The 16814-nt window shown below is 42.2% G+C and overlaps 1 protein-coding gene across 2 annotated transcripts; it reads left to right on the forward strand.

The window, feature by feature from the left end:
* The first annotated feature begins 1484 nt into the window (after positions 1 to 1484).
* LOC140592235 (Fc receptor-like protein 5) lies at positions 1485 to 14478 on the forward strand. 2 transcript variants are annotated; one of them, XM_072715041.1, is made up of 16 exons: positions 1485 to 1633; positions 3538 to 3573; positions 4884 to 5159; positions 5337 to 5612; positions 7229 to 7507; positions 7703 to 7978; positions 8202 to 8480; positions 8665 to 8955; positions 9071 to 9346; positions 9472 to 9768; positions 9879 to 10142; positions 11708 to 11800; positions 11989 to 12045; positions 13133 to 13213; positions 13347 to 13409; positions 13661 to 14478. In XM_072715041.1, the coding sequence occupies exons 1-16, from the start codon at positions 1579 to 1581 to the stop codon at positions 13696 to 13698; spliced, it is 2937 nt and encodes a 978-aa protein (XP_072571142.1). In that variant the 5' UTR covers positions 1485 to 1578; the 3' UTR covers positions 13699 to 14478. The 2 variants fall into 2 exon arrangements, with proteins under 2 accessions (XP_072571142.1, XP_072571143.1); XM_072715042.1 differs by lacking the exons at positions 11708 to 11800; positions 11989 to 12045; positions 13133 to 13213; positions 13347 to 13409; positions 13661 to 14478 and having other exon boundaries at positions 9853 to 9928.
* Positions 14479 to 16814: the final 2336 nt, after the last annotated feature.

The following is a 16814-nucleotide window of genomic DNA, read 5'->3' on the forward strand; positions in this document are numbered from 1 at the left end:
GAGTTCATGATTAACAGAAACTATAGCTTGCTCAGGGATCCCAAACTTGCAGCCTATGCTGCCCAGGATCAGCCCCAAGCCTCATCCCAGCAACCCAGACAATGAGACAAGGTTAGAAAACGGATGTGACCTCATCCCCATGCGTAACCGAAGTCGTTTTTTCTCCGAAAGACAAGCTCTGCTGTGGCGCGACGTTGCTTTGTGGCCCAGTTTATGTCAGTATGCTAACAGGCAGCTGGCTAGCTGGTGGGTAAAAGCCCCAACATGAACCATCACGGGCAAACCCTCAATCGAGGGCTTTCACAGGTCAAATAATCTCTTTCACAGGTAAACCGACTTGTGGAAACTGCTTTCATGTTGTTCATTATTATCTGAGTTTTTTGTCTTTCCATTTCAGCAAAAAAATAAGAACCGCAGCTATAGTTTCTAGCACTGCCCTGTGATCTGAATTAATGGTAATGTTACATCTGTGGATGCATCTAAACGTATGTAATTATTCAGAATGTGGATGTTGTGTGGCTCAGTGGACTTAGACATCGTGGTTATGATCTGAAAATTGCCGGTTCCAATCCTATGATTGGCAGAGTGTTATGAACTTGGGGCATGATGCAGGCAGGAAGAAGGTGACGATCCACCTACAGCTGTAAGGGTTTTATTAAACAAATCACAAACTGTACAACACAGGGAATAGGACTAGGACATTAAGCAGAACTACAAAACACAGTAGCAGGACACAATGACTGACTGGGGAATGAACAAAAGGACTAACAGGTGTGAATCATCAAAACAACCAATCAACTGAGGCACAGGGCAACAAAACACATGTGATGTAACATTAAGGAACTAGAGACCTGAAACTAAGGAAGCACAGGGAAATACTACATTGTGAAAATAAACAAGAAAACAAGGTACAATATAAAATTGGAACAGAAGATAAGGAGGGTAAATCTATAACAGGAAAATCAAAGGAAGCATAAAACACTGGGGAACAGAAACTGAAATACAAAGAGATAAGGCTGGTCATTAGCCAGCCTTGAACCCATGAGTGGGGAATGCAGTCCCCATGTGGAAGGCCAGGGAATATGGTCAGTACAGTGGGACAGGATGACCAGCACCACCTGCTGGCCAAACAGGGAGGAGACGTGAAGGGTGGGGGCAGACAGGCACTGACCCTGACAGGGTGATTTCACCATTGCATTTGTGAGTCACCCTCTATTGCTCCAGGGACTGTCTGATGCATGTCGCTTTGGATAAAAGCATCTGTTAAATGAATAAATATATTTCCATACAGTCTGGTGCAAATCCCTGCAGACTGTAGTCAAGAGGGACAAGCCACTCTTTTAGTGGAAAGAGTACTATGCTGTAAAACCATCATACTTTCACATGCATATCTGTCTATTGTATTAGAAGCACCAAAATGCATGGCCTTAATAAAAACGTCATTCTCGACTCGTGAAACAAGGATGCAGCTTCTTCCTACTTCCGAAGTGTCTCTAGGAAACGCTCAGCTACAAAAACAGTGGGTAGCCACAAAATCTCTGATAGCACAAGGCAGCCTCAAACAGACAAAAACCACATATGGAAAAACTGATATTGGACCAGAACAAAATAAAAATGTTTCTAAAGAACATATGTAAGTAACATCATTTTCTTCTAATCGTGTCTTACAAGACATAACTGTGTGTTCATTTTTTTCTTTTATATGTTGCTATATTTCATATTTGATGTAGGGTTGAATGATGTAGGGTTGATGATCTCAATTCATACACCTATGCAATCTCATTCTTTCATGACACCGATTCTGTCTGGTTTGCATTAGCAGGGAGATCCATTGCATGAAACCAAGCAGTGGCACTTGCTGAGTTTGCTGGTGCAGATTAGCGCAATGACATTACATCATTATTTATTTTTATTCTGTAGAAAACAAAGATCAATCTGCGGATCATAGTTAATAACAAATTGTAAATGTGTTCGGCCAAAATCCCTCGTCCTCCAGTAAGGAAAATGTTTGATAGTCCAATGCAGTCACCTCCAAATTGTTGTATCTGTAGCCCTGGTTCTGATTACTGATTCCCTGAAGGGACCTGTGCAAAAAAGTTAAATGCTCATACTACTGCATGCATTCCTGCGCTCCACTTGCTTCTGCATGTGCACCTGATTCCATTTTCACTATCAGTTTCATGTGCTCACTCACCCGAAACTTTTGCTTTATATTTAGTTTTCCAACTGTAATATCTTACAGCATAATCAAGCAATACGCCTTGGTGCTCCAGATTTCTTTACATTTCTTTATGTTTTAATTTTTTATTTCAATGTTTATGGACTCATAACTATAAAACTAAATAGCTGCCACTCATTTACAGTCATTGGTAGTGAATGGACACAGTGCATTTATTAGTACTGTAAGAATATCAGGTTTATGCACCACTGTGTAACGGAAGTGATAAAGCTAAAGTGTACTGGTTGCACGAAAGTTTCAGATGCAGATGAGGCACACGGGAAATGATGGAGTGTGCGTGTTAAAGTTTTGGGCACGCCAGAGTGAAAAAAGCGTGTTGTCTTGGCAGCGCCGTGCTAAACTAGGCATGGTAAATGATGTGACATTTTGTTTCAAGACAGTGGTGGTGCAGTGATGTTAATAAGGAAGAGGCCAGAGATCAGCAACCTTTTTAAAGCAAAGAGCCATTTTATCCTAAATGTCTGACACAAGATTTACAAAAAGCCGCAATGGATAGAGAGGAGGGTTTGAGATACGATTTTTTTAATGCAACATTGGTATTTATGCATTTAACACAAAAACACATAACAAGTACTGTTTCAAAATTAAATAACTTTGTCAATGAATATATCAGTGTCATTATGTTAATGTTTAAACCTAAGAGGAAAAATGCTCCTCACTGGAAATTCTGTTACTCCTGTTTGTCTAAGATGCGAGAAAGTTCCCTTTCAACATTCATCTGAAAGGCATCTTATAAATTAAGCAGACATCACAACTATACCATATCACTGCGGTTTATGCAAAATATGCTTGAGAAATTCCCACTGTTGGTTGGACTATTTTGCATGTGATGATTTACATAATGAATTCAGCTGAGGCTGAAAGTTTACATACAGTACATCTAAGCTAGACGTATCATTAGCCTGAATCATTTGGGGCTAAGGTTGAATGAATCCAAATGAGCCCCAAATGATTTGTTTAGCTCCTGGCTTAACAACCAGGCTCTCAGTTTAGTATGCAACGTTCTGCCTCAACTGTGGATGCGGATGCATTTTTGATCAACAAGACAATTGTTCATTTTGCTAATTGTAGACAGTGGTGCTTTGAATTTCATAAATGTGCTTAACGAATGAATGAGAAATTGCTGTTCAGTTTGCCCTAAAGGTGTGGAGATTTTTTAAAACTGTTTTCGAAGCAATTGGAAAAAAAAAGACTAAAAAAATAACATTTCATGTTAAATATTTAAGCATAATTAACTGTGTTCTGTTGAATGATTTCCTCTATGTGCTATTTTCTGAACACATATTCTTGTCCTACAGTTTTCTTTGCATTGGTTACCTCTGCACAAGAGATGGGTAAGAGTCTATCGACTTTACATTATATTATGTATCTATCCATTCATTTTCCAACCTGCTTATCCTTCTGGGTCGCGGGGGGTCCGGAGCCTATCCCGGGATGGGGGGCCAGCCCATCGCAGGGCACACTCACACACACCATTCACTCACACATGCACACCTATGGGCAACCCCACGTCGACACGGGGAGAACATGCAAACTGCACACACACGTGACCCAGGCGGAGACTCTCACACAGGACACACCCGACTGCTGAGATTTTTAGCGGATGGATTAGAAAAGATGAGCAGCACAGTGAAATTCAAATTACATATAAAAGAAATGATTGCCTTGTTTATAAATAATACAATACACCGTGTCACACATTAGTTAAGAAAATGATATGCAGGGATGTACAAAATATTACATCTTCCGATCAATAAGCCATAATAATTGGCATGAAAACGTGATGACTTTGGTCGGACCCCTTTGCTAACACCCTTGCGGTAAAGGTCTGTGAGGGGCTGGCGGTGTTTGGAACGTGTGAATGACGATGGGCAGGTCTTGGTGGGCGGCCTTGTGGACCCCTGCCGCTGCCTGAATGCTCAGCCCCGGAAGCTCTCGGACAGCTCTGGCTGCTCCGGCTACGCAGAGCCAGCAAGCCAAGGCCCGGGACCATAAGCCCAAAGAGCACCACTGACTTTTCCATTTTTGTAGCATGAAATGTACTTGCAAGAAGCTAAAAGCTAAGAAAATCTATACATACAGAGTGGGATGCTGGGAGCCACTGGTCGTGCCGCCGGTCGTGCCACTGGTGGGGTGGTACAGCGGCACTGAGGGGTTCAGAGACGTGGCACCATGTCTCATTCTTCAGGTCTGAGTATCTCTGAGGTCACTCCGATTTGCTGAGCAATGACTGTAACTGTGCTGCTTCTGCGCAGGTCAGGGTGTCACCCTGTCAGTCTCAGTTGCTCACCTTCTAGTGAAATGATACACACGAATGATTGTGTTTCAGTGTCATGTGACCTACAGCCAATGGGGACACAAGTATTTGACCACCTCATTTCACTGAATAAATAGGCAGTTATAGCTGAATGTTTGTTGGCTCACATCTTACATCATCTTCTGTCTGCCTGTCACACTTCCTGTTGTTTATGTATGATAAATGATTCTGGGTTAAAAAAAAAAAAACATTATTAAAGTAAATAGAAGCTTCAGTAATCAGCAGCAAATGCTGCTTGATACACGTTTTTTTTTGTCTTACCAGAAACTCCTTCCAATTACCTTAAATGTTACATTGAAAATATTCATTACTGTCATGTATATCCAGCCCCCCCAAAGGCAGAGCTGATGTTAGAGTCTGGAGGGACAAACATCTTCATCGGTGAAAGCGTGATTCTGAAGTGTGAAGTTCGGGATGGCACTAAAGATTGGAGATATAAATGGCACAGAGATGGTCAGAACTTTACCAAGTACAGGACTGGAGAGATATACAAACTTTCTTCTGCTACTCCGTTGGACATAGGAAGGTACTCTTGTAAAGGACGGAACCGAAACCAGAACATTTTTTCTGACATGAGCAATGATCTCTTTATAAACGTTTCAGGTAGGAATATTTCTAAATCTATGAAACTCTTATATATGTCTCAGTGTAATCTTAAATTAGTATTTGTTTGACTGCCAACAGTTATTGTTTGTTAATATCACACATTATAAAATTCTCTTATTATCCCCTTTTATCTTCATGCGCTCAATGTTCTACTCCATCTTCTGACATCTGCAGCCCTTCCAAAAGCAGTACTGACCCTGGAGTCCAATTTGACAGAGATCTTCACCACTGAGAATGTGACTCTGAGATGTGACGCTCAGGGCGGCTCTGCTGAGTGGGAGTATAAATGGTACAGAGATCAGCAGGAAATTCCCAAATATGAGGCTGGAGACAAATACAGAATCCTCTCTGTTACTCGGTCAGACACTGGACAGTACACCTGCAGAGGGCAGCATCGAAACAGAACAGTGTTTTCAGAAATGAGTGATGACATTTCAATTACAGTATCAGGTAGGATGTTTTATGAATCATTACAGGTGTATTACATGTTATTGTGACATGTTAATGTTATTGTGTATTAGTACCTCAGCCTTTTTTTATCCTTTGTCCGGGAAAGCATGTTTGCCACCTGCACAGGTTATGATGTTGTTTCTCTTATATGTGTTTGCAATAATGACAAGAATTGCCAATGTTTAATAATATAAATAATAATGTAATTCGGTTACGCGCAGAACACGACTCAAACAAGGTTTCCCTCCGCTATGTCCACCAACACTTTGTTTTCCTCAGATAATGACATTGCTCTTAAAGCAGAAGATGAATGTTTATGAACATCAAAAGTAAATCTCGCAAATGGCTCTAAAATTGAAAATCTGGCAACTATTAAATGGGCACTTAGTAACTGAAAAAAACCTTCATTTTAAGGTATTAGACTTCAGATATTACAAATTACAAAGTTTTTACAGTAATAGGTCAGGTCAGGTTAGGTTGGGTAGCATGTACTGATCCAGCGCGTTGCCACACCCACCACATGGCGAAACTCCTCGGGATCCCAGCCAGCGGCCCCCCAGGCAGACACACGGTCCAGCCCCACCCTCCGGAAATACCCATCTATCTGCCGCAGCCAGGTGTTACGTGGGCGTCCCCTCGGCCTGGTCCAGCCGCTCGGGTCCTCACAATGACACTCCCTCACAATGCAGATAATGTGCCTCATTCGGGACTCCTCTAGCAACCGCTAATTTGACACAAAGTCAAACCAGCGGTACCCAAGGATTCTCCAAAGAGACACAGTACCAAAGGAGTCCAGTCTTTGTCTCAGCTCACAGGAGAGTGCCCATGTCTCACAGCCATACAGCAAGACAGGAAGCGCCAGGACTCTAAAGACTTGGACCTTTGTCCTCTTGCAAAGATATCGGGAGTGCCACACACCCCTTTCCAGTGACCTCATGACCCCCCATGCTCTTCCAATCTCTCTGCTGACTTCATAGGCAGAGTCACCAGAGACATGAATGTCACTACCAAGGTAGGCAAATCTCTTGACAAGGTTGACATTCTCCCAGTAGACAGACGCACAACAATGGCTGTGCCTAAGAATATTTTTATCCAGGACACCTGCAATCCCAGATACTCAGACTGCTCGCTCGGTCTCTCGAGAGCCATGATCAGAACCTCCATTGACTCCGCTAAGATCACAGCATCATTGGCAAAGTCAAGATCAGTAAATCTTTCTTCACCATGAACACCCCGCAGCTGCTGGACCCCACGACCCAGACCAACACCCAGTCCATACAAGCATTGAATAGAGTAGGAGCAAGAACACATCCCTGGTGAACCCCAGAATCAACTGGGAAGAACGCAGAGGTTCCCCCTCCACTCTGCACAGCACTCACAGTGCCAGTGTACAGGCCGGCCATGACGTCCAGCATCTTCGGGAAGATCCCGCAAAGTCTCAGGATGTCCCACAGAGCAACTCAATCAATTGAGTCAAATGCTTTATGGAAATTGTAAGGTCACTGTGATCTTGTACTGGATAACTGCTATTGATGGATGGATGGATGGATGGATGGATGTTTTCTCCTTTTATCCATAGATATTTAGCCTTTTATTCTGTCTTGTATCATCTCCAGCCCTTCCAAAAGCAGTACTGACCTTGGAATCTGGATGGACAGAGATCTTCATCACTGAGAATGTGACTCTGAGGTGTGACCTTCAGGTTGGCTCTGCTGAATGGGAGTATAAATGGTACAAAAATAATCAGGAAATTTTAAAATCTGGGGCCGGACACCAACACACCATACTCTCCGCTAATCCGTCAGACACTGGGGGGTACGCCTGTAGGGGGCAGTATCGAAGGAGAACTCACGTGTCGTCTGAAATGAGTTCTACACTCCAAATTAACATTGCAGGTAGGTTTTTTCACAACTCTTTACAGGCCTATCACATTCAACCCTTTTGTATTACTCAGTACAGCATTAGTTTGCATTTTCATGCCGTAGGTAGCAAAATATTTTTGCTTTAATATCACACACTGTTAACTGTCAGATTACATCCCCTTTATCTTCATGTGGTCAATCTTCTGTTCCACCTTCTGATATCTGCAGCCCTTCCGAAAGCAGTACTGACCCTGCAGTACAATTGGACTGAGATCTTCACCGCTGAGAGTGTGACTCTGAGCTGTGACCTTCAGGGTGGCTCTGCTGAGTGGGAGTATAAATGGTACAGAGATCAGCAGGAAATTCCCAAATATGAAGCTGGAGACAAATACAGAATCCTCTCTGTTACTCGGTCAGACACTGGACAGTACACCTGCAGAGGGCAGTATAGAAGGAGAACAGTGTTGTCTGAAATGAGCAATGATATTTCAATTACAGTATCAGGTAGGATCTTTTATGAATTGTTACAGGTGTATTACATGTAGTTATTTTCTATTAGTGCCCCTTATTTGACTGTCCTCCGATCCACAGTGTCCTCTGCCTAGTGCCTCTTACTCCCCATGATATTGGGCTCCTGGGATCCTGTACTGGATAATTGTTATGGAAGATACAGGGAGGTTTTATCATTTTATCCTTAGCCTTTTAATCTGTCCTCTGATGTCTCCAGCCATCCCGACGGCAATACTGACCCTGGAATCTGGGTGGACAGAGATCTTCACCACTGAAAATGTGACTCTGAGATGTGACCTTCAGGGAGGCCCTACAAAGTGGGAGTATAAATGGTACAAAGATGGACAGGAGATTCCTCCATATGGACCTGGAGACAAATACACAATCACCAAAGCTACTCTGTCAAACAATGGAGGCTACACCTGTAGGGGGCAGTATCGAGAGAGAAGTAAAGTGCTGTCTGCATACAGCAAGGTGCTGACACTTAGAGTGTTTGGTAGGAAACTTTAATTAACATTTAAATATATAACATTTTAATGTTCTTCTGTGAGACATGAATGGCTTCTCTTTGAGCTGCAATGCTAGGACTCTACATAAATATAAAAATAATGCGTGTCTCACTCAACCAAAACTGGGCTTCAGGGCATCAGATTTAACTTCCTTATCTCCTTGTTTACAAGACACCCCAGGCATTTCACTGGAACAGGATCCTCCTGGACACATCTACAGAGGAGAACATCTTAGCCTGACCTGTAGTGTTCAGAGAGTTTCTGCAGGCTGGGAGTATTTATGGTATAAAGGCCCACAGAGAGCAGCACTGGCCAACAATGACAGCAGCCCCAACGACGGGTCTAATTACACCATCAGCGCCGCTGCTTCGTCCCACAGTGGAGAGTACTGGTGTCGAGCCCGAAGAGGAAGAGACCAGTACTATACCGAGTACAGTAAACCAGTAAAGCTAACCATATTTGGTAAAGTATTGCATTCATTTTCAAAATTGCTCTAATTTTCCAGTTGCCAAAATTCCCATGTAACTGTCATTTCTAATTGTGCCAAACCTTCTGCTTTTTGCCCTAATAATTACAGATGTCCCTGAACCAGTACTTACCCTGCAGACTGCATGGGCAGAGATTTTCACTACTGAAAGACTGACTGTGAGGTGTGAAATTGAGAATGGCTCCACGGAGTGGGAGTATAAATGGTACAGAGATGGACAGGAAATCCCCATATATGCGGCTGGAGATAAATACACAATCCTCTCTGCTGGTCCGTTAGATGCTGGAAGATACTCCTGCGGAGGGCAGTATCGAAGGCCAACAGTATTGACCAAAATGAGCAATGAGCTCTCAATTCAAGTTTCAGGTAAGGAATTAGCATAACATACATGCATCACATGGGTTATTTTTACGACTTTCAACAGCTGCCAGCAAACACTTTACATGGCACAAAACGTAAATCAATCTTTACTCTTCATTTACATGCTTTAGGGACTGTCCCAACTTCCAAATTGAATCAGTATCCCTCCACTGAAGAAATCTACACGGAAGATCACATCACCCTCAGCTGTAAGGTTGGGGTGGATTCTGCAGGCTGGGAGTATCTGTGGTACAAAGGCACACAGAGAGCAGCACTGGCCAACACTGACAGCAGCACCAACGACGGGTCTAATTACACCATCAGCTCTGCTGCCTTGTCCCACAGTGGAGAGTACTGGTGTCGAGCCAGAAGAGGGAGCCATCCGTTCTACACCAACTTCAGTGATTCCCTGATGCTCAATATGTCAGGTAATCTGGCTTTACTAAAATTATAGACAGGAGCATAATGAGTGGCATCCTAACATATTTGTCACTCCTAATAATTTCATATAGCATTATGTTTTATTTCCTATTTTTAGTCCGTCCCAACGCCTTGCTGACTTTGGAGACTGGCTGGACAGAGATGTTCAGCACGACCCACTTGATACTGAGGTGTGAGGTTCCTGAAAGCTCTGCTGAGTGGAACTACACTTGGTACAGAGATGGACAGCAGGTCCCGGAAGAACACACAGGAGAGAGATACATAGTGACTGACGGGACCGGTCTGTACACCTGCAGAGGGAATACAACCGATGGGCCGTTTTACACCGTGATGAGTGAGGGTCTTTCACTTGGGAAAATCTGTAAGTTTCGCAGTTTTTTTCTACATTTACCAAAGAAGCAAATGAAAACTGTAAAACAAAAATTAGTGTTCTGTGATTCTTTATGTAAATCGAATACTTTTACAAGAGCAGTGCTTCTGCTGGTAAAGTTTCTCTGTGATGACTCACCACGCCTAAATGTTTGCCACCACTGGAAAAAAAAAACATGAATCCAACCAAACAATCGTCTAATCAAATGTCTTGGCGACTGTCTCGAGAAGCCCGATTCCCGCCCGCACCTCCATCCTATTTTAGCGTTACGGTGTCATGTCTGAACGGGAGCAAAACAGTCAACATCAATCAATCCCCTGGCAATCTAGTAACGTCGTAGGTAACTTTCTGACACGGCTCCAGTGTGAATAGAAAATGACCGTATTCACTCAATTGATATCAGTGGGGAGTACATGACCCCCGTTATTTCAGTTATGAAAAACGTGGGAATGGAAAACGTATCTCGTGTTGTTTTCACCTGATACATTAACAGGATTCGTATGTGAAAGGGGGGTTAAACACCAGGAGAGACTCACATCCCACAGCAAACCCGCTAAGTTTGACCGAGTCGCATACACAGGCTGTGTGCAGTGCTGGTGGCCCTGTTACGTTGTTCAGTGAAGCTCTGGACACAGGAAAACTATTGAGAACATTATTTAGCAACTGCAAAGTTACTCTGTCACATTGCCCATGTCAAACCTCTTGATCCACAGCAAACACTGCAACAGCATCTAAAACAATACTGCAAATTAATGCTAGCTAGTATCCTTGGTTTCAGTGTATAGACAGGCTACAGTTGGAGTAGTTATTGATTTTGATATGGAGAGAGTGTTGTGAGTATTCCTGCGTGGAGCATAGTCAAGTGAGGTTTACACTCACGATATAGTGCTGTTTCCATTCTTAAGGAGAAACCACACTCACTATAACGTGCATCATAAAATATCGAGAATGCACTACAAATTGCAGTGTCAATGATGTGCACTAGCATGCTCCTGTATACCATGATGCAATAAAAGGAGACAACTGTCCACAATAAAAATGTAAGCATAAGGGCAACTTTGCATGTCAATATGTGCAGTTTTAAAAAGTAACTTTTTTATACTGATAATGAAGAGCTTTTCAAAGAGTGAAGTTATTTCAATTTTAAATAACTGAACAATAAAATTATTAAATTAAGTACAAGTTTACACATCCATATTCACGTGACTTGAGTCCATTTATGTTTTGCTGTTTGCAAAAATGTTAAGTCGTCAGGATACCAACAGAGAGGATCTTGGAATGTGGGGTCAGAATGTTGTTTCTCAGCTTAATCCCCTATATAGTGAACTACTCTGAATTTTACAAAGTGAAAAGAGCAAAGTCGTTTGCCTCACCTGTACTGAATGATTTTCACGTTTTCCCTCGCAGAGAAAATGCTTGTAGGCCCTCGAAGCTCTTTCCACAGCTCCACTCCCGTTTCGTTTGCCCGTCCCGTTTCGTTTGCCCGTCACGCCGTTTGCCGCCGTGCCTGCAGGACGGCCTACACTCACATGTTTATAAATCTGTCTCCTCGTTAGTGCTAAAGAGGAAGATGCTTCTGTCCGTCTCCGGGCTCCTCCTATTCAGTCCCCTGGTCATTATTCTTGGGTGTTTTTGCTTGAAGAGGAACCGTAAGTCATTTGTCTTTATTTATGATTCTCTCCTTCTTTTACGATGCAGTTTTAGTCATATTGAGTATTACCATTCAGTATTCTAAATCAAGTATAATACCTTATTTAAAACATAATGCGGAGATGAAGGTATGAAATCCAAAGTCCAGAAAGTGTCTGCACTTTCACACACGGCTTTATGTCAACAGGTAAAGAGTTTCCTCTACCAAAAGAAGAGCTTTTCTTAGCCAAAACAATAAATGGAGGTAAGAATCGTCACTGATACACTACAGCTAGAGTGGGCAGACATTTTGGCTCAAGGGCAACATTACATTTCTTAATTGTAAGCCAGCCCACTTCCATTAAAGGCAGCCTAAAATAACTTTATCCTCCAACATAGTTTTAATGTAATTAACATTTTATGGAAAAGCTCACTTACAGTAAGACTCAATGGGAGCAGCTGATCATCTCTTTTTGCAAGAGGATCAAAATCTGTTGACAGCTTAGCTGTGGGGATGTATAAGGCACAGCCCAAGTGATGGTCGCTCATCAAAGACCTATGACATGACTTTTCGATGTCCATCACATGAATGTTTGCCATAAAGTTCATAAGTCACAAAATTATAATTCAAGTCAAGTCTCAAGTCTCCATTGTGGTTCCAATTTGATGTTATTATTTATCAAAAATGTAACGGCTTATATGTTTCTTTCTATTAGTAACTGATGTGGTTAAACAGGAATCATGTCTCATAGCTTCTTAGGCTTATACACATTTTCAAAGAACTTGCTCTTGCAAATGTCTTTGAAGCAATTCAATTTTTGTAAGAAATGAAGCACTTTTCCAATTTAGATTGTAAAACTAATACTTTCTCAAAAATAACATTTTGATGAAGAAATCCCTTCAGCAGGACAGGTAAACTTCACTTAGTGTGAACAGTTACAAACATAGACCAAAGAGGGTCCAAACTTGGCAACATCAACTATGTACACACACACACACACACACACACTACATGTGCGTGCGTGTGTGTGTGTGGCTGTAGTTTGTCCTACCCTGCTTTGGAATCTTCGAAATTTACTCACAATATCACACAATTTCTTCATGCTTTGTGTTTTAAAAATCATCAACATGCTATGCATCCTGTGATAAAAAGGATACGACCAAACAAGAATCATCAATGATATATTCTACCATTATTATGGGTTTTCATATCACCAAATAATTGTAATGCTGGAAACAACAGTTCATCTATACACTAGAAAATGTGAATGCAACTTACAGCAATACACAGCAACTGCAAAATGAGCAAATGGTAAATATTCTAACAGCTTCATGCTTTTATTTCCCATTAGACGATGACAGCTTGGATGGAAAAGCAGACTCTGCTATGTATTTTCTACCTGAAAGTAGCGGTATTGAAGAAAGTAAACTCTGTACGTAATTCATACGATTCTACGTGAGCACACATGTGCGTGTGCAGCTTTTTTATGCAGCCATATATGCTTAGTGTCTTCAAATTTAAGGTGTCTCTTCTCTCTCCTTATGTTCATTATTTTATATGAACAGGCAGTCATCCGGAGGAAGGCCAGGCGTTATTTGCATCTCCAAAGAAACTGTCATCATTTAAAGGTAACTTATGTGCAGATATTGTTAGTCCTGGGGTCTCCAACTCCAGTCCTGGGGAGCTACTGTCCAGTAGGTTTTCTATCCTACCTGGTTTCTGGTAAATACCAGGAACAGGTGTGGCTCATCAGAAGCCAGGTAGGATGGAAAACCTACTGGACAGTAGCTCCCCAGGACCGGAGTTAGAGACCCCTGTGTTAGGCTGAATTGTCACTCCGGTCTCTGAATGCATTCATTGGCTCATTTTGCTACAACAGTTACAGCCAAGCCAGCGTCACCATCCCCTGAGATCTAAAGAGCCACCCTGAAGCGTCGAAGCTTTAAGCAGAAACGAAGAATCTGGTCGCCTCCTCACTCCCGACGCCCCGTCGGCGGTCTGTTAGCTTACTGTCTAATATATCCCAGACCTTGACATGCGCCATCACATATTTTACTGTATATGGGGGTGGTCATAATGTTTTGGCTCATCAGTGTACATACAGTACAGTGCAAAAGTCTTAGGCAGTCCAAGAAAATGATGTTTAAATTATCTTCATGTTGAAAATTAACAAATTAATGGAACGGCTGGGGCGCCCCTGAGGAGAGGTGTGGGAACTGAAGTGATCTGGCCATCCAACAAGATACCAGTGAATTTTTGGAGAACAGAAGAAATTCTTATTTGTTTTTACTGTTACTGCTATTTTGGATATTTTTAATGTTAAATTGTTTTGTTTTGCACAAATGCACATTTATTACCCAGATCCATAGCTTTAAACATTTTCTTTGACTGCCAAAGACTTTTGCACAGTACTATATATAAATAGTCTTTCACAGAATTGGTTGCGGGGCCCCCTACTGGCATGGAGGTCCTAAGTGACAGCTTATATCCTAGAACTACCTAGAAATGGCCCAAAGAATAAACTACTGCTTAATAGATAGAAATTTATATATTTTTGCTGAGACAAGAAGTTCAAATTGTTGCTTCTGATGACTTAACATATATGTATGTGTCATAATGTTCCTTTTATTATTCCAGTGTAGTATATTGAAATAAAATCATGTTATTGTTCAAAATAAAGCAGATAATCTTACATTAGCATGCTGTAGTGTCCGGGTCCCGGGACAGAGCCTCAGTTCTGTGTAAGCAGCACTTGTTGATTGTTTTGCTTGAGGGTCTTCATAGGGGGTAAAATGAGGCATGGAATGATTATTGACTGGGGGGGTGGGACCATGAACTGGGGGTTGGGATCCAGGGGGGCTGCGTCAGGGGGTGTTACCTGCACTTGACGGAGTTTTATAGGGGCCACATTGTGGGTTTGTATGAGGCTTGGTGGTTGTATTGTGCAATTGCCCAGCATGTGGGGCATACAGATGTCACAGTCGCCCAGTGTGGGACCCACTGGGTATCGCCACATGTATCCAGGCCTGGGGGGGTGCCACACCCTACTGACACGGGACCAGCAGTGTGTCCATACTGCCAACTCTGTCGTCCGTTTGATCTGATATTATAATTGTTGCGATACAGTCACATGACCTTTCACCACATGCAGATTCTTTTCATTTCCACCACTCTGTCTGGCTGCTTATTTTTTTGTGGAGTGAAATAAGGTGAGTAAAAACATTTAGAAGCTGTTTTAGGTCAAATTCAGGGAGCAGGAAGTGACTCACTGTCCCATCTACATAGCTGCAGAAGCTGTATAAGGGTCAGCAGCATTAAACTGCTCAGTCATCCTCACCGCTGGCCTTAAGTGGGCAGATCACGCTGCAGCCGCTATGGAGGAGGCCCATCAGCACCTTTACTCCCGTAGCTGTCTGAGGAAGGCCTGCATGTTACCTACAGTCCTCTCAAACCGGTGTGTGGAGTCCATCCTCACAAGCAGCATAACATCCTGGCAACTGCTCAATGCAGGATTGACTAGAGAGTCACATGACATCGCAGCGCACAGAGCATCGCCTGCATGCTGCTCTCAGGAGGTGACATTTATTTATTCCCTGCACAATGTTCTATATGTGTGCAGCTAATTCTGCGTGTACTTGTTTTTATCTGTATTAAGTGATGCAACTCGGCCACGTGCCACAAGAGGGCAATCAAACCACGCACATCAACGGTAACCATGGTTTCCTCGTTGCATCAACCTGAAAAAAACTCATGAAAATGTAGTGTCCTACTCAAGCAATATACTATAATTTCTTTTTGCTTAGTGCCTATGGAAAAAGTTTTCGAAACTTTTCAAATATTAATTCAAAGTGTTTTCCGTTGAGTAGCAAGTATATCTGCGTAGATTTCCGAAGTAACCACATTGTTTGCAAACCCTACAGACTATTTACACGGTACTAAAACTGTTACATGCATGTAAATACGTGTGTATGTGAGTGCAGCCAGTTGACCGAAGCAGCCAACCCTGTAAAAGCAGCCTATGTCAGAGCTCCTTTGACTGAATATCAGGGATGGGCGATACCACTGATTTCCTTTTTGATCTGATTCCAAGTAATACTAAGGTTGGTATCCTGATACTTCGTGCGAGCCATTGGCAGCGGGGTGCGTATCGAAAAGCTTTATAATGCTACACAGGCTGTCCATCGGTGTTCAGTGATTCAGTTTTGTAAGTTTTGACTAAAAATCATGGCTGTCTGCCGCTCCACTGACTTGTTACTGACGCACGACTGTCAAATAAAATGTTTTTTTTTCCGCGTTAGTAACCAGACTTTCACTTTATGCTCAATGATTTTTAATTTTTTTTCCCCTGCCATTTTACTCAATGATCACTTTTATTTAGATAAACAACTGAGGAGAGTATTTAATTTTCATTTTGAATTTACATTTCTGTAATTCTGGAAAGAATCGAGGTGGGTTCAGTAGCTTCTGCATGTCCGCTAAATTTCACTTTGAGTGTTTAATGTAAAGGAAGGTTGCTGGGAACCTGCTGAACTTTGACGGCACGTGATGGAATAATGCTGCTTATACAGAACTGAATGATGGGGATTCATCTGAGAAATGCGTCGCCACTGAGCGAACATCAGAGAGTGTAGTTACACAAACCTAGATGGTTTAGCCTGCATTGTACATAACTGTATGTTATGAAGTACTTTTATACAACTGGCAGCACAAGAGATTCGTTATCTTTTTGTCTTTGCCGCTCTCTCACATAACATACATACAGTACATACATCCCTCTTCAGTCTCCCTGCATTCATTTCTGGGTTATAGACGGACACGTGGGTGCTCTCTGCTGCCACCCCAGGTCGCAAAGTTTATATTTTTGATTACAGTTTTAGACATTATTAGTGAGATTGTCATTTTGTCGATGTCTGTTTAACTGCAAACTGATTTTGTAGCGATAACAATAAAAAAAACGACATATGAACATAAGCTTTTTCGACGGCTGACAGTTTTCAGCAAATGCACCCAGCTCCCTGATTTTACTGGAGTTA

Source organism: Paramormyrops kingsleyae, chromosome 8 (genome assembly GCF_048594095.1).
Source record: "Paramormyrops kingsleyae isolate MSU_618 chromosome 8, PKINGS_0.4, whole genome shotgun sequence".
NCBI classification, from domain to species: Eukaryota; Metazoa; Chordata; class Actinopteri; order Osteoglossiformes; family Mormyridae; genus Paramormyrops; species Paramormyrops kingsleyae.